At 44.3% G+C, this 22701-nt stretch overlaps 1 protein-coding gene and 1 non-coding gene across 2 annotated transcripts in view; both read left to right on the forward strand.

Annotated features, from left to right (window-relative positions):
- Positions 1-22701, forward strand: part of EIF2B5 (eukaryotic translation initiation factor 2B subunit epsilon) — a 68386-nt gene that overhangs the window by 32914 nt on the left and 12771 nt on the right. Inside the window, exons 7-13 of the mRNA XM_068281299.1 lie at positions 782-1094; positions 2687-2832; positions 4359-4497; positions 10565-10681; positions 15609-15716; positions 15863-15953; positions 21592-21715. Coding sequence (XP_068137400.1) covers positions 782-1094; positions 2687-2832; positions 4359-4497; positions 10565-10681; positions 15609-15716; positions 15863-15953; positions 21592-21715 — 1038 coding nt within the window. The remainder of the gene's footprint in view (positions 1-781; positions 1095-2686; positions 2833-4358; positions 4498-10564; positions 10682-15608; positions 15717-15862; positions 15954-21591; positions 21716-22701) is intronic.
- On the forward strand, positions 4533-4664 carry LOC137505458 (small nucleolar RNA SNORA71). The gene has a single exon (XR_011020071.1). It is a non-coding gene; the product is annotated as a small nucleolar RNA SNORA71 (small nucleolar RNA).

Genomic DNA, 22701 nt, shown 5'->3' on the forward strand with positions numbered 1-22701 from the left:
CCACAGTCCGCACTGTCCCCAGCATCATCACGGAATCCGAGCAGCGACATCACAGGAGGCTTCACAGCCTTCATACATGCATTGCTCTGTGAAGCTCCGCTGTCTCGCACAGAGCACACAGACCCCGCTACCACTAGGCTCCGTCCCCCGCCCTCATACACTCCTGGTCCAGTCCAGAGTGTTTTAGCCCCCTGCCAGCAAGATCACAGACCCCACCCCCATACACTATCTCCGTTTGCCATGCAATTAATATAACATCACCCTGAAGGTGAAACTGTATTAAAATTACATGTATTATAATAAATGGTGGGGCCAGAGGACAGCGCAGTGCCTATGTATACTAAAGGGGTGATCTGGCTATATACACTAAAGGGGGTGGGGGGGGGATCTGGCTATATATACATACCTATACTGGAGGCACCTACCTAAATAACCTATACTGGAGGCGCCTACTGGGCTAAACTATACTGAGCGCATTGTGAATTAAGTGCTAAAGCTCAATTTAAAAAAATTGAAATTGCAATTTTTAAAAGAAGAATCGCAATTTCAATTTTTTCCTAAAATCGTGCAGCCCTACTTCCAATATTAGGTTGCCCACCTCATCCTATGCAATATACTTGGGTGAGTGTAGCAAAGGACGGAGAAGTGCATGGGATTATATCGTCTGGGTGGAAATCCCCAGCCCTGATGAAGAGTACTGTGTTGCCATGGCGCACCAGGATGTGGCACCCGGTTTGAGATGCACTGGTTTATATACTCATATAATTGTGTTTGTATACAGATCTTGGGAAATCAGATTCATCTTCATGTGACTCAAGACGAATATGGTGCACGTGTCTCCAACCTTTCCATGTATGAAGCTGTAACATCAGATGTCCTTTGTCGCTGGCTGTACCCAATAACTCCAGAAACTAACTTCACTGACCAGGAGTCGCAGAATTATACACACTCTCGTCACAATATTTACAGAGGGTCAGAGGTCAGCCGAGGGCATGGCAGTGTTCTGCGTGAAAATGTTTTGATTGGTTGTGGCACAACAATTGGGGCAGAATGTAACATCAGCAACACCAGTATTGGAAGGAACTGCAGAATTGGTGAGACCTGATTTAAGCTTGATGTAATATAATGGGAGAGGGGGTCTAAAGGAAACCTGACGTGCAAGGCTTACGGAGGTTGCCATATTGATTTCTTTTTAAATAGTATCAGTTGCTTGACATCCTGCTAATCTCTTTGGCTGCAGTAGTATCCGACCCACATACCTGAAACAAGCATGTCTAGTCAGACTTCAGTCAGAGTGGGTGTTCTGCACCTCAGGTTCCCTTTAAGAAGGAACAATGTTAATATTGATCAGTTTCTACTATAAGTACCCTCCTGGAGGTAGCGTACGATTAATTTCTGTTATCCTGACTGATCACAATTATGTGTTCACGTGTCAAGTCTGCTCCATGTGTAACCTAAAGCAGGAAGTAAAAGGGAAATTTGATCCCGATTGTGACCAGGCAGTTAGATTTGATGTAACCAGTCAAACTGATAGCATGCTTCTTCAAATATTCTCAAGGGGAAACTCTGTATCACCAGATTTCCTTTTTGCACTCCCATGGAGTTTGGTGGTTCCGACCAGAAAGTTAAAATCGCGTAAACCTACAATCTCCATTAACCGACAATTGTTTCAGGGCCTCGTAGGGTCCACCTTTATCAAGGTATCTCAGACAGAAATAATAACATTGTGTATTGTCACAAAAATATGTACCGTATATACTCTATTATAAGCCGACCCCCAACTTTTATCATAAAACAGTAAAAAAAAAAATTTAACCCGAGTATAAGCCGGGGGTAAAAAAAAATGCAGCAGCTAAAAATATGTATGAAGTGTCACTTGGGCATTGTTATGGCTTGAATATAAGCCGAGACCCCCACCTTTGGGACCATTTTTTTTGGTCCACAAAAATCTGCTTATATTCGAGTATATATACTCCATACATCCCCAGGTGCACCATGGTAAGAAATTACTCCCCTCCCGAGAGTGTGATGTAGCCACGCCCATACACCAGTGTCAAGCAATTAACAACTTTGTGTGCAGCCGCGAACAACAAACATTGTGAAAGTGTGTTCAAAAAAGGAAGGCGGGAATGTACGGGAGGACCCATTTGGGAAAAAAAATATTGCTTGTGCATTCCTAGGTATACACAGTACATTTTGGCTAACTGTGTGTGCGCGTGCATGCACCCACAGGCAAATTTGGTCAAACGGCCATTTACTTGTACGTTTAGAACAAAATTTTGTAATGCATTCTGACAGTAAAAGTTTAAATGTGGTCAAATTAGTAGTTGTTTCTTGCTCTTTGCCAGCACCTGCTGTAATTTGAAACTTCAAAGACTGTTCTTGATTATCATTTCATTTCTATTTTAGAGAATAGCTGCAACATATTTTTTTGCTTTTTACCAAAGTATTTTAGGTGTAATCGTAAAGACTAGATGAAGCCTGACTGTAAAAATGTAATTGTAAAAGAAATGTGATTAATCCCTCTTTTGTACTTGATGGCGCTGTTTAGCTGTCAGTGGTCTCTGGCCCACTTTAGATCTTCTATGTTCAGTTGAGCAGTACTCTAGCTATGTTTTTATGTTTTGCACTTATGCACATGTTTAATGTGGTAATTCACCTCATCATTTCTCTGTTCTTTTGCCAGGTGATAGAGTAGTGCTGGAGGATGTGTACATTTGGGATGGTGTTCATATTGAAGATGACGTCACTGTCAGAAAATCTATAATTTGCAATAATGTTTTTGTGAAGAAAAGAGTGCACATTAATCCACATTGTGTCTTGACTTCAAAGGTAATGGAAAGGGGGACGAGTAATGAGCCCGGATAGGTTTTACACAAAGAGGGATGAAGGCAGTCATACAGTGCATCCTACTAGTGTAGACTTTTATTTCCTCTGTCAAGAAGGCTACCATATTCTCACCATATCATTCTGTATGAATTTGTGTAATACTAAAATGTATAAGGCCAGTTTACTTAGAGTACTACTTGAGGCATTTATGCCGTGCACATAGGAAAATGGCATAGCAATCTATTATTATTATTTAAGTATTGATATAGCACCGACATCTCCACAACGCTTTACAGAGTATATTGTCTTGTCGCTTAACTCTCCCTCAGACAGGCTCACAATCTAATCCCTACCATTAGTCATATGCTATGCTGAGTTCTTAATGTCATATTCATATTATTCAAACATGCCCTCTTTAAACCAACAAAAGTTGATTCAGGTAATACCTTTAATAACCAACTGTACTTACCGGTAGTTTTATAGTTTTATTGCAAGCTTTCAAAGCTTCAAGTGTCTTCTTCAGGTGTAGTACATTGCTGGATCAGAACCAATTAAAACGGATGTTATGTTATATGCTTTTTCATGTGATTTTGTAGGTGGCTTCAGCAATCTGACATTAACATTATTCAGTCTCATAGATTATCTCCTTTGAAATGTGAAAGACTATCATAAGTGTCTAGATCTATTCAACAATAAAAGCATTTGCCTGCGAAGTTAAAGTGGCCATACGTTAACCGATAAGCCCAATAGATGGATCCCACTTTGATCCAAATCTACTCTATTCCTGCCACACACTTTAAATAGATTTCAGCTTGAGCTGTATTAAATATCCATGAGACCGCCACTATTGCTGTAGAAAGTATGGTGCCCTAGAGCCAGCTGACGGGTCACCCATGTCTTGCCCCAATTAATAATGCTCTTCCAGAGTACTTGCGGCAGGGGTGCGCTCTTGATTGTCCAAACCGGTGTGCTCCTTCTAGTCTGTGTCCTTTTATCTCCATCCCCGAACTCCGCCTTTTCTGTGTCCTGGTGGACATGGTAAAGTCAACCACAGTATACCGATTGAACAATTAGCGGGAGCTGCAAACCAAGGAACCGGAATTACATTCCAACACCAATGTTTTAATGCAAATTTATATTCCTTGATATGTGTTTCCTACCAATTTAACACCCTTATCTGTACGGATTTGTTGTGGTTTGTCAGTGTCTTTTTCAAATCCTTGTGTCTTTTTTTTTTTTTTTTTGTATCCGCGCATACTTAGGCAATGGCAGTCTGACATGTGTAGAGCTCCAGACCTCAATTATGAGTCTGTCAGGATACAGTCATTAATAATATCAGGCATAAGTATTATCAGTATAAGATTGCTGAAAAGCTATACAAAATCATTTCAACTTCTATTAATGTGACATTGGCAGATCTGCTCCATGACCAACACTGAACCACAGAACTTATATTATTCAGTGCATAATTATTAATGTGACTAAACTCTGAAGTTCTACTCAGTAATTTGTTTTATATTCATCTGTAGGTCATTGTTGGTCCAGATTTAAATCTGCCAGAAAACACTGTTATTTCACTACATCATCCAGATGAGGATGAAGAGGATGATGATGAATTTAGTGATGATGCTTCCACTAAAAAAGAGGAGGAGAGATCAAAAGTCAAAGGTGATAGTAATGTTGACACCTTAAAACAATTGTAAACCTGCATCGAAAGTGATTGTGGTACTGCCTGTGTCCCAGTCATCGATACTGCAGGAATAACATCATGTGAAGACCTTTCCCGTGTTTGGAGTCTGATCATTCTAGCTACCAAACCCTGTAGCCTTCACACACTTGGATCCTATCACTGCCATGGGCGTAACAATAGGGCCTGCAGCCCATGCGCCGGCAGGGGGACCGGGCCCCCCCTGGGGCCCGCTCAGGGCTGTTTTGGGGGGCTGAAGGGGTCGCAGCATGAGTGGAAAGCTATGGCCACACTTGGTGGGGAGGGGGGACAGTCCTCCCCCCTTCCTCACCTCAGGCTCTCCCCTCAGGCTCTCCCCTCCAGCTTAAATAACTATATATGTGCACCGCTGGGCAGCGGCAGCTACATACCTTACGTGCGCTCCAGCGTGGACGCTTCTCTCTCTAGCCTCTGACGCGACTTCCTGTATAAACGGGATGTCGCGTCAGACACTAGAGAGAGAAACGTCTGCGCTGGAGCGCGTGGAAGGTATGTAGCTGCCGCTGCACCTATGATTATTGAAGCTGGAGGGGAGTGCAGGGGGGGTCGTCCCCGCCGAGTGTGGCCATAGCTTTCCCCTCATGGTGAGACCCCTCCAGCCCCCCCAAAACGGCCCTGAGCAGGTCCGTGGGGGGGGTCCGCTTAAAATTTCTGCAGGGGGGCCCGGTGAGTAATAGTTATGCCCCTGATCACTGCATATTCATTGGTTGAGTGGAAGGGCTTCTGAGTTGTTGTGGTGCATAAGCTGATAAGATGTATGGTTTCATCATTAAAGTGAACCTCCAGACTAAAAATCGACTTAGCAGAACTGAAAAGGCTTGGTGTTTCATTAACAGTTTCACAGCATCAGAACTTTGTTTCTCTTATAAAAGCCTTATTTTTAGCCTCACAGAAGAAAACTGCCCGGGCATTTTTCCCTTGATGCTGTACAAAGCATGACGGGATTTCTGATGTTGTTGTTCTCATTCTGCTGTTTTGGTGCAATTTTTTTATTTTATTTATTTTATTTTTTTTTTTTTCATTTTGAATTTGTACATTTGAAGCCTAGCGCATGCAGCTGGGAGGGGTAATCAGGACACAGGACAGTTGGAACTGTCTTATGCTCCCTGTCACCTCCTTTCAACCAAAAAGATGGCTGCCCCCATGACAAAGATGGCAGCCCCCATGAATCACAAACATTTGCATGTTCTTTTAAAACAGGGTGGGTAAAAAATTATATTACCAATCTATTCTAATTAACATAACTAATGTAACTTAACCACCTTGGCTGTATGGACGAGCTCAGCTCGTCCATTACCGCCAGAGGGTGCCGCTCAGGCCCTGCTGGGCCGATTTTGATGAAATAAAAAGCAGCACACGCAGCCAGCACTTTGCCAGCCGCGTGTGCTGCCTGATCGCCGCCGCAAGCAGCGGTGAAAGAGGGTCCCCCCAGCCGCCTGAGCCCTGCGCAGCCGGAACAAATAGTTCCGGCCAGCGCTAAGGGCTGGATCGGAGGCGGCAGACGTCAGGACGTCGGCTGACGTCACTGACGTCACTCCGCTCGTCGCCATGGCGACGAGGAAAGCCGAGCAGCCTTCCTTGTTACTTATGCTTGCCGGAGGCGATCGGAAGAACGCCTCCGGAGCGCTCTCTAGTGGGCTTTCATGCAGCCAACTGTCAGTTGGCTGCATGAAATAGTTTTTTTTTTAATTAAAAAAAAACCCTCCCGCAGCCGCCCTGGCGATCTCAATAGAACGCCAGGGTGGTTAATGACAGTATGTTTGTTTAGGCTGAAGTTCCCCTTTAATACTGCATTGGGTTTCATATTTGTAGTGAAGTTTTTATTTTGAATTGGTGTGTGGTTTTGTCAGTGGTGTACTATGTATAAATTATTTTACGTTTCAATAATTTTTAAGGAAAATAAAAATTCAAAGGCTGGGTGCACATGCTAGATTACACTCATCCAAGGTGGTCATTAACCTGCCTGGCGTTCTGATTCCCGCAGCCGTTTTTTCCAATTTTTTTTTTAAATATATCATGTAGCTAGCCTAGCGCTAGCTACATGATTCCCCCCTTCCTGCGGCGTCCCTCCCACCCCTCCGATCCCCGCCGGCGCAATCACCCATCCGGAAATCCCGTTCTGAACGGGATTTCCAGGAGGGCTTCCCCCGTCGCCATGACGACGCACGTCGTGACGTCATTGACGTCGTGACGTCATAGGGAGACCCGATCCACCCCTCAGCGCTGCCTGGCACTGATTGGCCAGGCAGCGCACGGGGTCTCGTCTGGGGGGGCCCTGCATCGCGGTGGGTAGCGGCGGATCTGCAGCGGGCGGCGGCGATCTGACACAACACGCAGCAAGCAAAGTGCTTGCTGCGTTTTTTTTTTTTGTTTGTTTTTTTTTTAAATATTCAAATCGGCCCAACGGGGCCTGAGCGGTGACCTCCGGTGTCTCTGGACGAGCCTAGCTCGTCCAGAACGCTAGGGAGGTTAAAGCGATCTGGGCAGTATGCTAAAAACATTTTTCAAACGAACCTCTTCCAAGGGGAGGTCCTTAAAGAGACTCTGTAACAAACTTTTCAGCCTTAGTTCTTCTATGCTATAAGTTCCTTTGCCTGTCCTAATGTGCTCTGGCTTACTGCAGCTTTTCCTAATTGCACAGTGGCTGTGTTATCTCTGTTATATGATCTAATCTGTTTCCTTCTGTCAGCACAATCGGGCTAAAGCTGGAATGTGCAGGGCTGCTTGTGATTGGTAGAAGCTATACACACCCCCTCCAGGCCCCCTGCAGGCTCTGTATGACTCACACACTCAGGCTCACATAAGCAATCAGAAGCTGGTTAGTTTGTTTGTAAACACTGCCTAAAACTGTTACAAGCCAGGTTTACAGCAGAGAGTGGCAGAAACAGCACAGAGTGGCCCAGGAGAACATAATGAATAGAATGGTATGCTTTTTGCTGTAAAAATGTTAGAATACAGATTCTCTTTAAACTGTCCGCATTGCGCGCTATAAAACAAGCATTTACTTAGGTGGGCAGCTCTGTAGCTCCCTGTGCCCATAATGAAGCCTCCATCTTCTCTTTCTCCTTCCCCTGCCGGATAGCTGCAGGTTCCCGCTGGTTATTTGTATGTCCCCTGCAATGCATGCTGGGTTTTGTAGTTCCCATTGATGTGGTTACATTATCAAAGTGTTACATTTAATCAGAATGCTTCAGCTAGTTGTCCCAGATGCTCTGTTGCTGACCCTACTGTTTATTTCCATTTACTATGGGAATGCCCCACCATTTTTCAGTATTTTCTGTAAGTCACAAAATATATGCATGACGAAATGGGTTGGAAATGGACCCAAAGTTGTGCCTTCTGGGGGCCTTTCTAATGAGTCAATGCAGAAATACACTAAAATATTTATCACTAAATCTGATATTCTATAAATCTTTATTCTGTGGTAGGCAGGAAATAGCACTTAAAGAGAATCTGTATTGTTAAAATCGCACTAAAGTAAACATACCAGTGCGTTAGGGGACATCTCCTATTACCCTCTGTCACAATTTCGCCGCTCCCCGCCGCATTAAAAGTGGTTAAAAACAGTTTAAAAAGTTTATTTATAAACAAACAAAATGGCCACCAAAACAGGAAGTAGGTTGATGTACAGTATGTCCACACATAGAAAATACATCCATACACAAGCAGGCTGTATACACCATTCCTTTTGAATCTCAAGAGATCATTTGTGTGTTTCTTTCCCCCTGCATCTCTCATGCACTGAAGTTTCAGGCTGCTCTTTTCTTCCTGCAAACAGCTTTGCCCTTGTCTGAATTTCCTCAGTATGTGAAAGCCCAGCCAGCTCAGAGGACGATTTATCCAGCTTGAAAAAGATAAGAGAGAAGAGAGAAGCTGCCCTAATCTAAATAATACACAGGCAGTGTGCATAGAGGGGCCTGGAAGGGGGAGTTCATAGCAGAACCACAACACTGAATAACTTGGCAGCCTTCCAGACACAGGCCGACAAGTCTGACAGGGGAAAGATACATTGATTTATTACAGAGACTGTCATAGTAGAAAGTGCTGCAGTAAGCCAGAACACATTAGAGTAGCTTTTGGAACTTGTAGGATGATAAAAAACAGGATGCAATTTTTGTTACGGAGTCTCTAAGTGGCTGTCCCCTGACTTTTACACTGTTGCAAAGTGGAAAGAAGAATGAATAACTCACTTTCATTTAAAAAGGTTGTGTGCACTCGCTGGAAGGTCGTGCATAAAATCTTTTTTTGCTATGGGATTGGGATAGATTTCTAGACTAGTACCTATTACACTTTACCTATGGTAATCTTGGGATGTTGGGCCCCATGTTGCACCACACAATATAAATATTATGTGGGTGCATTTGGAGTGCCCCTGCCGCACAATTTTTTTCTTACTAGGTTTACTGTATTTTTCGGACCAAAAGTGGTAAGAAAAAGTAAGTTCGTCTTAAGGTCCGATTGCACTCATATCCTCCACACAATCCTGTGGCAGTCCACCATGTCACACGATTCCCATGTTACAGAGATCCCCATGCCACAAAGATCTCATGACACACTGCAACCCTATGGCGGAGGCCCCTATTTGCAGAGCGCAGCGGAAGCCTTCTTACCTCTCCAGCTGGCGTGAGTTCTCCATCTCCTCCTCCTCCTCCTTCAGCACAATCAGACGCTGCACCGACCCACTAGGAGTCCTGTGTTCTGTTGCTATACCTCCTGGTCTAGCATCTGTACAGCAACGCCCCCTCCTGGATTGGCCCTGATAGCCACTGAAAGTGAGAAAATATCTCTTTATCTAAAGAGGCCAAATAGGCATATGGAAGGCAGAAGGTCTATTGGGATATCTAGTGCGTTTGCCAGAGAGAGTGAGTATCCCAGAATTGCCTAATGACTGGACAATTCCATATTATCTGCCATAAATCAGAAACTGTATTGTTGCATCCCATACAGTAAGAATGTCCAGTGCTATTTATAGCTGGCAATGCCAGGTCATGTGATTTTAGGATATGTCCCAAAACTCCTCCTGCATGTCTGGAATCCGACTGAACCATTTTTCTTTTAATGGTAACTGAAAGCAGTTAGCTTTTAACTTATATCAAATGTGGTCTGGCCTAATGATACAAAGATTGAACTCTTTGGTGTGAATGCCAGGCATCATGTTTGGAGGATACCAGGCACCGCTCAGCACCAGGCCAATACCATCCCTACAGTAAAGCATGGTGGTGGCAGCAGCATCATGCGGTGGGGATGTTTTTTAGCAGCAGGAATTGAGATACTAGTCAGGATAAAGGGAAATATGACTTCAACAATGTGCAAAGACATCTTGGATGAAAACTTGATCCAGAGCGCTCTTGAACTCAGACTGGTTGACTGTTAATCTTTCAGCAGGACAACGACCCTAAACACACAGCCAAGATATCAAGGAGTGGCTTCAGGACAACTCTGTGAATGTCCCTGAGTGGCCTAGCCAGAGCCCAGACTTGAATTCGGTTGAACATCTCTAGAGAGATTTTAAAATGGCTCTGCACTGATGCTTCCAATCCAACTTGATTGAGCTTGAGAGGTGCTGCAAAGAGGAATGTGCAAAACTAGCCAGGGAGATCTGTTGCCAAGCTTGTGGCATCATATTCAAAAAGACTTGAGACTGTAATTGTTGCCAAAGGCGCATCAGCAAATTATTGAGCAATGGCTGTGAATACTTACAGTATGTACATGTGATTTCTCTTTTTTTTTTTTTTTTTTTTTTTCAATAATTTTGCCAAAACCTCAAACTCTTTTTTTTCACATTGTCATCATGGGGTGTTGTGTGTAGAACTCTGCAGGAAAAATGATTTTAATCCGTTGTGGAATAAGGCTGTAACATAACAAAATGTTGATGTGCTGTGAATACTGTCCGGATGCACTGTAAGCAACCCTTTTTTGTGAACTTTATTTCAAGTGTAATTGAGTATTCTTTTAAGGTAAGCATTTAATTACTGTAAGCATTTTATTATCTTTGTTCTCTTTTTACAGCATATAACAAGTTGGAGGTTGGATCAGAAGGCGAGGGCTATATATGGAAATCTTCAGGGATCTCTGATGAAAATGCAGAGGATGAGCAAGAAGAGGAGTTGCAGAGAAGCCTTTGGGGTGAGCATGCAAATTGATGAGTTAAAGCTCCTTAAAGTGACCCTGTCGGTCTTGACCAATTGGTCCCTTAGGGTAAGTTTGTGGTAGATAGCCTTACTATCCATGCTGCAGTGCTTGTTTAACCAATTCAACTTCAGCGCTGCATAGTCCTTCACAGTATTAATCCATCACCAACACCCTTCAAAGTGCAGGCTTACCGGCTTCCAAACAGACCCAAGTCATAAGGTCTGTGTATTAAATCTCCACAACGATCAAGGCCTCTCCAAGCTCTCCTCAAACTTCAGATGCACCAGTTGTCATCCTTCATATGGCACAAATACTCCCATTATATGTGTAATACCAGAAAAAAAACAGATCTAAGTGCTCTCCGTTTTGAAAGACAAGCACCTTTAATTATAAATATAAAAAGTTTTCCAGATACTCGCATAAGGGCCCTTGTGACAGGGACCATCAGCAGAAATAGCGCGTCACATAAAATTGTCAGTGGGGTGCCGCTCTCCCATCTGCCATCCTTTCGCCCGACCTAGGTTTCGCTATTTTCGTCCTGGCACGTTCATGCAGCACTTATGTAGGGTCTTACCCTCAAACGCCGCTGCCAATGCGTAATTCGGCGTGTATTCAATTGAGCAACATCACTTCCGTTAAGTCACATCCAGAATTCCGTTGAATGGAGCGCACGGAAGGTAATGTATGTTAACCAGTCTAGCCTCACTCTCGGAGACCCAGCTTGGAACGCACGGAAGGTATGTATACATTAAGACACCACCACGTGGAATTGTTAATGTATACATACCTTACGTGCATTCCAAGCTAGGTCTCCAAGACATGGGGACATAGGCAGTCATCGGGGGACAGAGGAGGTCATATGGGGGGCAAAGGAGGACCCAGGAGGAACAGAGAATGACGCAAGAAGTACAAAGAAGGCACAGGGTGGATAAAAGGGGGGCATTATAATGGGGTGAGGGAGGGGAGAAGATCCACAAGATGTCCCTGCACCATGGACATCTGGATTTTTTACCCTGGTTTTTGTCCTCTAAACCTAGGTGCGTCTTATGGTCAGGAACGTCTTATTGTCCGAAAAATACGGTACTTTATATTGTGGGAGAAGTTGTTGCTCCCTGATGCATGTAAGCTTTACCTTTTTATTTAGAGGTTAACCATTTAAGTACCAGCAGTCTCTGCCCCCTTAAGGACCAGAAACTACTGGTACAAGAAACGGCGAAATAGCAATGGATACCGACGAATTGCCGCACATACCCGCCGCTATCATTGGCTCCTGACGCTGCCTATCAACGTAAGCCAATGGGAGTTGCTTACGTTTATAGACAGGGTCAGGAGCCAGTGAAATTGGCTGCTGACCCGCTCACAGGGCTCTGCCATTGGAGAGACAGCAGAGTAGATGAGCTGCGGCGGGGAGACAGTGGCGAGATCATTGGGAGTAACGAAAGCGGCGAGAACGCGGTGTCGGATTGAAAATCTACAGCCAGGTAGCCATCAAAACAGGTCGTGGATTTCAATCATTAGGGTCCCTAAGTAGTTAAGAACCCAAATAACAGCCATACAATTTTGGTTCAGACACATGAAGTTTCTGCTGGCATATTGATTGGCATAGGATGGAGTATGGACCAATGCGGAGCTGTGAACTTTGTCCATGTGAATTGGCTTGAGACAAAACACTCCAGTTTTACTTGGAGACTAATGCCCTCAGTTTTTAGCATCTTTAGTGTTGTTTTTTTTTATTCACTGTCTTTGTCATGGCTTTTTTTTTTTATTTTTTTTTTTGGCCACATTTATTAGCACTTGGTCTTCCCCTGTCCCCCCCTAAGGCTAAGAGCACACATGCACGTATTTTGTGTGTACAACATAATTACACTCGGTCAAATTTGCATGTACACTCATGCACTTTGCATGCATGTAGACATTTAGTGTCTACTCCATTATCTCTTGTTTCTTAGAATGACTGGGGAAAAACTAGAAATGTGTTTTAAACTTTGTAAGCTGAGGCCGATTGGTGCTGTGCAACATGCAAGTTGTTAGGCTGAGTACAAGGGTTAGGCCTGTTGACCCAGCTGTAGGTGGTTGGCATGAGCTCTCCCAGGGCGTGGAGTCTTAGGTGGCCACAGGTCTTCACCAGAGCATCCTGCAAGGGATGATGTACTAGGGGCAACAGACTTCTTTGCTGCTTGGTGGCCACCAGGTCATGACCCCTAGGATTGCCCCACCAGTAGCCAAGGAGAACAGATGAGGGATAGAAGCGGTAGTCGAGTCACAAGCCAAAGGTTGGTAAAAAGCAACAAGTCAGGAACAAGATAACATTTTGGGGCAGGCAGAGTTTGAGCTGTAATCGGGTCACAAGCCAAGGGTCGGTGCAGGCGGAAGTCAGGTCACAAGCCAAGGGTCAACACATGGGTATCTGGTAATCAAAGTTTAAAAAACCTTAACCTTAGCAAGGTTCACCGGACAGGCTAGCCTAAGCTGTCAGAACAACAAACAGCACTGTCCGTTGGAGAGGAATGCCTTAAATAGCCCTGCCCTTTGAAATTGGCTCCAAGGGCACCGCGCACCCGTATTCGTGAACACCACCTAATGCGCATGCTCGTACAATTCTACGTGTGCGAACGTACGTGTGCAAGGCAGAATCAGGGCTGGCCATCACGATAAAACCACAGGAGTTCCTGCGCGGCCTAGGGCCGGTTTCCACTACTAAATGATGCGAATGCGGCTACCTAGCTGCATCGCATCACTTCCGCCGCCAGCCGCATCACTTCCGCATCTCCCGATGCAGAAGTCAATGGAGGAGATGGGACTCGGCTGCGGGCGGATCGTTCCGCACAACATGCACGCAGTGGAAACTCTTCCATTGCTGTGCATGTGTTTCAGCACACCTGCGGTGCAATGCAGCTATGTAGCCGCATTGCACCGCTCCTAGTGGAAACGGGCCCATAGAGTTTCCGATCATTTTTATCATAATTGGGGAAAAATTTAACATAGGTGTGTGGTACATTGGTCAGATTTTTGAAATGTTACAATCAGTCAGAGAAATTGATTGCAGTTCTTGAATTAAACAGATATTTAAAAAATGGTATGGTGTGTGGCCACCTTTAGCCTAAGGGCCCGTTTCCACTAGAGCGAATCTGTATGCGTTTTCTGCATGCAGATTAGCATAACCAGTAATGGTTAATGGGCCGGTTACTACTTGTCAGGCATACTGAGCGTTTTACTGTGCAGGACAAATCTGCACAGCAGAGCCATTTGAATTCGCACACCGCAAGCTAGTGTGCGATTCACATATAATGTAATTAATAGGAAATTTGCATGCGTTTTCGCTATGCAATTTGTCTATGCAAATTTGCGTACGTTTTCTCTTAAAAACAATGTAAAAGCACACAGGCATTGACATAGTTCAATTCGCATACTTACAGGTGCAAATTTTAATGCGTTTCCATACAAATTCGCATCTGCATGGCAATTCGTTTTTGCGGTTTACGTAACGAAATAGCACCACACTAGTGGAGACTGGCCGTGACACAAAAGGAAGCAGCATGGTTATTTAATAGTTGCACATATGGCATACCTGTTACATGGCATTAGCTCATGGAAACTAGTCAAGGGCACATGGGACCTGAACTGGATTGTAGACATGCAAGTTGTTTGTTGGCTTGTTGTACAAGTGCATTCACTGAACTTGGCTAAAATGACAGAGCACTCAGTGTGATTAGACTGTTTAATAAACCTACTTCCTTTATGTAATCATACTGTTAGATTTGAAGAGGGGAGCTTCATTTGTGCGAAATCTTTGCTCTCCCTGGGTGACTTAAACATGTGAATCTTTACCCTTAATTCGAAAAACACTTCATGCTGGGAATACACGGCTCGGTTCTGAGCCATATAGATGGCTCGATAGGTAATTTCCACATGTCCGATCTCCCGCCTGATAATTTCCAAACTCGATTCCGCATTGACGACAATGGAAAAAGATAAGAAAAACAAGCGGAAGATAAGAGAATCGCCTGCGGAATCGATCGGGCGGGAGAATCGAGCGGCAAAATCGAGCCGTGTATGCCCAGCATAAGATATACAGGTTAGGTTTTCAGCCAGCCTTGCTTTAGCCTTCTGAAATGACAAGAAATTCATGTCACTTTCTAAAACCTTATGGGGTTTTTTTCACATTGTTGTAGGTGTAAGCCAAATTGACTATTTGGAATACAGCTGTTTTATTTTAATTGACATTAGTTGACTTTTTTATCTGTTCAGCAGAACTTATTAAAGCAACACCAATGCCAATAATAAACCATAAAGTATGTGGTAGTGTTAACAAAGTAAACGTTTTGCCTTTATAAAATGGAAGGTATTTGCAGATTTTCTTTCATGCATCTAAAAAAAAGACAATTGACCAATTTAGGGCAGACTGCAGTGTTTGCGCATTTGTATGCCAGGCCACAACTTTTTGCTTTATAGCACACTTACTTATATTTACAGAATCATGTAATCCAACTTGCATGTATCTGTTTCTGGTGGGATGGATTTTCAACAGTGTAAGATATAGATGTGTTGTGATATTGTACATCGGCAGCCAGGGAGAGGTACTTTATGCGTATAACGTGAATTTATGGTAAGCCTACCATAGATACTCTGACATTAAAGCAATAGCAGTTCTTTATGTCTACTTTGCTTACAAATGCAAGTAGGATTGATTTGTAGGGTTCTACTCTTCGTTCTGAAGAAATGGGCTGTGAATGTTGTTTATGATTGTGTGGTATTCAGGCCTGCAAATACCTTCTGTTTTAGGAGAGTATTGCACTACTTAGCAGTTCTTGTAAGTTGTATTATAAAATATTTTCTGGTTCATCTTTTTAACTGGGGACCTGATAGGAAAGTTTTAGGTATATATCTTCCATGCCTTGATTTTGTTTTTCTGACTTCTCAGGCCTCACCATTACCAATGAGGAAGACAGTGACAGTGAGAGTGGAAAGAGTGCAACTTCAGAGCAGATGGACAGTCGTCCAGCATCCCCCCTTCTGGATGACATTAAAGGTGAATAATGATATGTAGTTTTAGACATAAGGGTGGTTTTGATTTTATATGAAAGGATTATTCTAATGCAAAAGCTTTGCTAAAATATTATATAAGGTACTGATCTCCCATTGGATCTACTGACTGAAATGCTTTTTCCTATGCAGTTTTCCAGAATGAGGTTTTGGGAACACTACAAAGAGGTGTAGAGGAAAATATATCATGTGATAATCTTGTTCTAGAAATCAACTCTCTCAAGTAAGTTCTAAATGTTATTTAAATTGTGACAATCGCTTAAACCAAGCATGTCCAAAGTCCAGCCCGGGGCCTTATTGTAGCCCACTGAGCCTTTTCTGGTGGCCGCTAAAGCTCTCTACAGTTGTTAATTCCACACAGCCCTCTGGCCATAGCTGCAGTGCTACATGCAGGGGCCACCTTGTGTCAAAGCTCTGCTTCCTCCTTTGTTTGCCTGTAGGTTATCAGTAGAGATGGCTCAAACCTCCGATCTTAGGTTCGCGAACCTAGAACGCAAGCTTCCGCAAAAGTTAGCGAACTTTGCGAACCGCAATGGACTTCAATGGGCAGGCGAACTTTCAAAACTACAAACACTAGCTATGGCCACAAAAGTGATGGAAAAGATGTTTCAAGGGGTCTAACACCTGTAGGGGGGCATGGCAGAGTGGGATTCACGCACAGCAGGGTTTTAAGGGCAGAAATCACATTGCATGCTAAATTGGTGGCATAAAGTGCTTTAAAACATCTTGCATGTGTATACATCAATCAGGTAGTGTAATTAGTGTACTGCTTCACACTGACAAACCAAACTCACTGTGTAACGCACTGTAAACAGCTGTTTGTGTAGTGACGGCCGTGCTGGACTGGTGCGCACCATGGCGAGAGTGCAGGCGATGGCGGTTTTCAAGCCCATATGGTCGCCGGGCTGAGGTAGCTCAATGATAGAACAACAGTAACTGTCCAGCTGATCGAATTTGGTCTTTCCACAATGAAGCAACAACCTTATTATCTTGGGTGTGCCCTCCAACACACTCATATAGCCGGCGGTTATTGCTTCTTTGTGATACGCAAGCCCCTTCACCGCGGCAAGGTAACGATCATGAAGGGGAATTGACACATGTACATGCCTTTTGTTTTGTTGTTGCAGCTGCAGTGCAGCCAGAACAATTAGGCAGGCATGTACACGCACCAGAAAACAATTATTATAATTGTTAGCTGCTAGCAGCGGCCTTAAAAATTCAGGAATCCACCTGGAGTCCTGGACCCTGTTTGGTGGTGGCGGAGAAGGCAGTCAAGCGGCCTGCAGGCAGAGATGCTGTGTGGGGACCGACTTAGTGGGGCAGGCAGTCACACAGCGTGCAGGCAGAGATGCTGTGTGTGGGGACTGACTTAGTCTTCGGGCAGGCCTGACCGTGCTTTGCAGATCAGGCATCCGTGGTCAGGTGAACCCTTGACCCAACGCTGTGTGCCAGAGATGACACCACTTGCCTTTCAACATCACGGTACAGTTTGGGTATCGCCTTTTTTGAGAAATAATTGCGGCCTGGTATCTTCCACTGCGGTGTGTGGCTTTGCTTTTGTGTGCTGCTTTTCCTCAGGTGGTCATGCCATTGCAGTTTGTGCTTTGTCATCTTGTGCCTCCGTAAGGAAGTTGTCCCTAAGCGGGTCTTGGGTCTTTCCACGGCTCAATTTTCGATGGCAGAGAGTACAGATGGCATTGCTCTCATCTGAGGCAGACACACAAAAAATGCCCACACCACTGAGCCCTGGGATGAGGGCACTTTGGTGGTGGCGGCAGGCTGAGTGTTAAGTGGGGTGCCAGAATCAGAGCAGGAGGAAGAAGATATGTCACTGTTCCGTGCAGAAGCTGAGGAAGATGAGGTGTTCTGTGTTAATTAGTCAACTATGTCCTGACAATCTTGGGGATTGATGGCACGTGCCTTCTGAACACTGTACTTTGGTTCAGGGCCGCACAAAATCACGACAGCACGACTGCGAACAGACCTGCCGGGTGGCCTGCCTGTGCCTGTTTTGTCCATATTGGGGGGGATGAAGTGAAAGGTATGCACTGACTTGACTAATGCAATGTGCAGTCATGCAGGTGCAGTGAAAGGTATACACTGACTGCTGGTATAAGTATGTGCAGTCACACAGGTGCAGTGAAAAGGTATGCAGTGACTGCTGGTATGGTATACCAATGTGCAGTCACACAGCTGCAGTGAAAAGGTATGCAGTGACTGGTATATAAAACTGTGTGCTGTCACACAGGTGCAGTGAACACAGGTATGCACGGACTGGTATTACAAATGTGCAGCTGTCACACACACAGGTACAGTGAACAGGTATGTAGTGACTGGTATATAAAACTGCGTGCTGTCACACAGGTGCAGTGAACACGGGTATGCACGGACTGTTATTACAAATGTGCAGCTGTCACACACACAGATACAGTGAACAGGTATGTAGTGACTGGTATATAAAACTGCGTGCTGTCACACAGGTGCAGTGAACACAGGTATTCACGGACTGGTATTACAAATGTGCAGATGTCACACACACAGATAGTGAACAGGTATGAAGTGACTGGTATATAAAACTGCGTGCTGTCACACAGGTGCAGTGAACACAGGTATGCACGGACTGGTATTACAAATGTGCAGCTGTCACACACACAGGTGCAGTGAAAAGGTAGGCACTGAATGTGCTGGGCCTGGCACAGTATAGCAATTAGCAAGGGCCAGCTGCAACAGACAGGGCTGTATATGCAAGTGTCAGTGGGCCACACAAAAAAAAAAAGCATCACAAGAACATTAGCTCTCAAAAGAGCTGTTTTGGGGTGCTTTTTAGCAATAAGTATCAGCAAGGAGCAAGCTAACAAGCATAACAAGAGCCTAACTAAGCTTTCCCTATCTCTTCTCCAATGTCTCTCCCTTCTCTCCCTAATAGCAGCAGACTGTGAGAAAATGGCCGACGCTGCTGCCTTTTATTAAGTGGGGGGGGGGGCTCCAGGAGGGAGTGCAGCTCGATTGGCTGCCATGTGTCTGCTGACTGTGATGTAGAGGGTCAAAGTTTAGCCCAGGGCTGCCCAAAAGGTCGACCGCGATTTACCGGTAGATCGCAACCGCTTGATTGGTAGATTGCGGCCTCATGGCCCAATGGCCGCGTCCTGTCAGATTCTGCTGCTGGTCGCGCGGCCAATCGGGAAGAGAGAGGCGCGGCTGAGAGGCCAGGGGCGGCTCTGCCATGACGCACTGAGTATAGGGCGGAAATGCTTACCAGCCTACTGCGGTGCCGTCCTGGTCTCTACCCCAGCCACAGCTGCCTGGAGGGCAGATAAGCAATTCGGCGGCTGAGGGAAGCTCCGGCGGGCAGCGTGCATTGAGGAGGAAGTTTTGCTTCCAGCCCCACGCTGGAAGCAAAACTTCCTCCTCAACGCACACTGCCCTGCCGGAGCCTCCCTCAGCCGCCGAATTGCATATCTGCCCTCCAGGCAGCTGCGGCTGAGGGGGTGAAGACCAGGACGGCACCGCAGGAGGCTGGTAAGCCTTTCCGCCCTATACTCAGGGCACATATACCCAGCTAACCTATTACTAAGGGCACATATACCCAGCTAACCTATACTAAGGTTGCAGGTGCATTTAAAATGTCGGTAGATTTCCTGACCTCGGCGAAATTTAAAGTAGCTCGCGAGCCGAAAAAGTGTGGGCGCCCCTGGTTTAGCCCAATGATGTAGTATAGGGGGCGGGTCGAACTCGCATAAAGTTCGCGGTTGATCGCAAACCACTGATGTTCGCGCGAATAAGTTCGCATGCGAACAGTTCGGGCCATCTCTAGTTATCAGCCACCACTGTAGCAGTATCGGCCACTGATTAGCAGCCTCCACCATACCAGCAGCAGTAACAGCCACTGAGTAGCAGCTTCTACTATGCCAGCATCAGTAACTGCCATTGATTGTCAGTTGACACTGTGCTAACTGCACACAGTATAAGGGTTATTTTCCTTGGAAATGTTGTATTTGCCAAAATGTCACAGGCATAGTGTACCTAAAGGCAATCAGCAGAAATTGTGTTTAATTCCGCTAGTTCGGACCCCTAGCACTCCCAAGAACAGTGATATGGCCTTTGGCCTAAAAAGTTTGGACACCCCCAGCTTATACACCTTTCCCTTTTTGTAAAGAAGGTATAATTTAAGGGAAAATTAGAATATTGTTTTACAATGGGATTCTGCTGAAACGATTACTTACAACCTATTAACAGTTTAGTTGTATATGCATTGGAACAGCAATTAAAACACAGTTTGTTTCTGACATAGTTTGTGCAGTGTAAGCACACTTTACACTTTTACATTGTGTTGAGTGAAGAGTGGCAAAGTATGCCTGGAAGAGCACAAAGTGAACATTTTTTTCCCTCCCTAATTCAGAGCCATCAGTCATGTTGAAAATTAGGAGTTGCTTCACCAGAAATATCCATTTAAATTATTCACTGTTACTAACAGGCCAAGACATGGACACATTGTTGAATATTTTCTATAATTACAGTGTAGTTACGTTATACAACTATAAAAATATCCAGTTAACCACAGTTCCACATATATAACAAAATGGCACATATACTTAGAAACCATAAATGAATCATCTAGTAGAGTTGGAGTTTGCATCACAAGCTTTCTATTTGCTCGATGTAGCTTTGAATTCACTGGGGTTATTATTTAAAGGGTGTGAGATCTCTTCCATCTGACCTACTTTCCAGAATTTCTCTGTTAACTTTGATTTTTTGTTGGAGCTGGACTCATCCAAATTTTGGCTTTCAGTGATCCCATTGCCACACATACAAACATATCCTACGTATTATCTTTAAAGGAGAAAATTGTTTGCCAGGGGTCCGACACTCCATCCTATGACAGAGATTTATACTTAATATGATGTATAGTCCAGAATTTAGTGACTGGCATGACTACCAGCAACGCAATTAGTTGGATTAACTGTCATATCCACATAAGAACAAATCGCTCTCGTTTTTTCTTTCTTGGTGTCAAATGTAAACCATGTTATTGGCATTGTTTACCTACAAACTATGCTTTGTACAATTTGGCTATAATCAGGGCTAAGGATTTCAGTTTTGTTCATTTCAAGCTGCAGAAAGCAGGAAGGACATGAAGCAGGAGATAGCTTTAGGACAGTTGAGGATATTAGTATAGCTAGATCAGCAGCGGTAAGAAAGATTTGGTTGTCATCAGCATATAGGTAATATTGAAAAGGAAAAGAGCTGAACAAGACCATAAGAATAGACGGAGAACAGAAAGGGGTCCAAGGATTCTGCTCCAACAGAGAGTGGACGGAAAGAGGAGGTGGTACCAAAATGTACAACTTTTGAAGGTTCTGTCTTTGAGTTGTGAAGAAAGCCAGGAGACAGAAGGAGCCTTCATGCTCAGGTGAGAGGATTTGGAGAATCAAGCATATGAGTACAGAGTAGGAACCTTCAGATTTAGCAGTCCATAAGTCATTATGGTAAATTTGAGAACGGCTGGTTCCTTTCTGTGAGTGGGGTAAAAGCCAGATTGGAAGTGACTGGTAGATGAAGAGGTTGTGGACATTTTTCCAGTTTATTACAGAGTAGGCATTCCATGAAGCACCAGTTGTTGAAGCTGGATGCATGGGGACATGAGTTCTATTAATAAGTAATAATAATGATGACATTGACAAATTTATATGCAGTTGTATTTCTGTTTTTTAATTATTGTTACTGCAGAGATGAAGACCTAAATAAATTATTTTGGTGTTCCCACTTGAACTACCAGGCATAGTTTGGTTATGAATAGTTTTAAAGTGAATCAGAGGAATGGTACAATGTTGGATTGTCTTCTCTGCTTGGCTCCCATCCAGGTACGCCTACAACATCTCTCTAGTGGAAGTAATGCAAGTACTATGCAAGGTGGTCTTGGAATTTCCATTGCAGCAGATGAATGGCATACTTGATGTTACTCCTTACTGTAGTGCTTTACTACCTGTAAGTACTTTTTTCTTAGGCTATTTTCTTCTTCTATTTAATTTGGTGATCTAGACATATTATGTAATTCCCACTAATAATGTCTTAATAATACTTGATAATATTGGCTTAATAAAGCTATTACTTATTCACTGCTGCATAATACATTAGTAAAGGGTGTTTATGATACTTGCAATATAAATATTCATATGACATTGGAGTGAATTAGAACCTCCCCTCTTTGTTGAAAAATCTATTCCCTTTCCTCTCTAGATAGTTTATTCACATGGTTCCTACCGCATCAGAGGGGTTCCAACAATTTAATACCAAAGGTCCAAACCATAAGGGTGCGTTTGTATTATGGAGCTGCCGGTGAGCTGGGAGCAGAGTGAGCCAAATAACGACTCGCCCTTCTGTCGCTCAAATCCCCCGCGACACTGAATACTATTTCCCCCCCCCCCCCGAGTTGTAGCAACTCAAAAGGAAGGTGTAATTCGGGGTCTAGCGATCGATGGATCCCCAAATTACTTTTGTGTGGGGTGCGCAGCATAGTACTAGTGCTATGACAGAGCTGAGCACCAAAGTAACCTGCTTCAGGATGGGTCACTATTGTTTCTGTTTTTAAAAAGTTGAGCTATACTGTACTGTGGGTGTCTAACACCTATTATTGCTTCTCTCATTTACATGTTAATTATTAAACAACATTCATTTTTGCACATAACCTTAAGGCCAGTACACATGCTTGAGTTGTCGTTATCAGCTGCCTCCGCTGATAATCCAGCATGTGTACAGTAGCCTCAGATGAGCGACCACCACCTGGCTAGTGATCCACCCGTGGATCAACTGAGCAAAGCGACGGCCGTTCAGTGTGCATACCGCTCACCCCGTCTGGCGAGTGACGTCTGCACTGCTTCATATGCACTCTGCCGCCCTGCATTGAAACAGAACGCGCCATCAGCTATACAGCTGACTCCGTGTCTGTACTGCATCAGCACAGCGATGTCATC

The sequence above is a fragment of the Hyperolius riggenbachi genome, chromosome 4, assembly GCF_040937935.1.
Source record: "Hyperolius riggenbachi isolate aHypRig1 chromosome 4, aHypRig1.pri, whole genome shotgun sequence".
NCBI lineage: Eukaryota > Metazoa > Chordata > Amphibia > Anura > Hyperoliidae > Hyperolius > Hyperolius riggenbachi.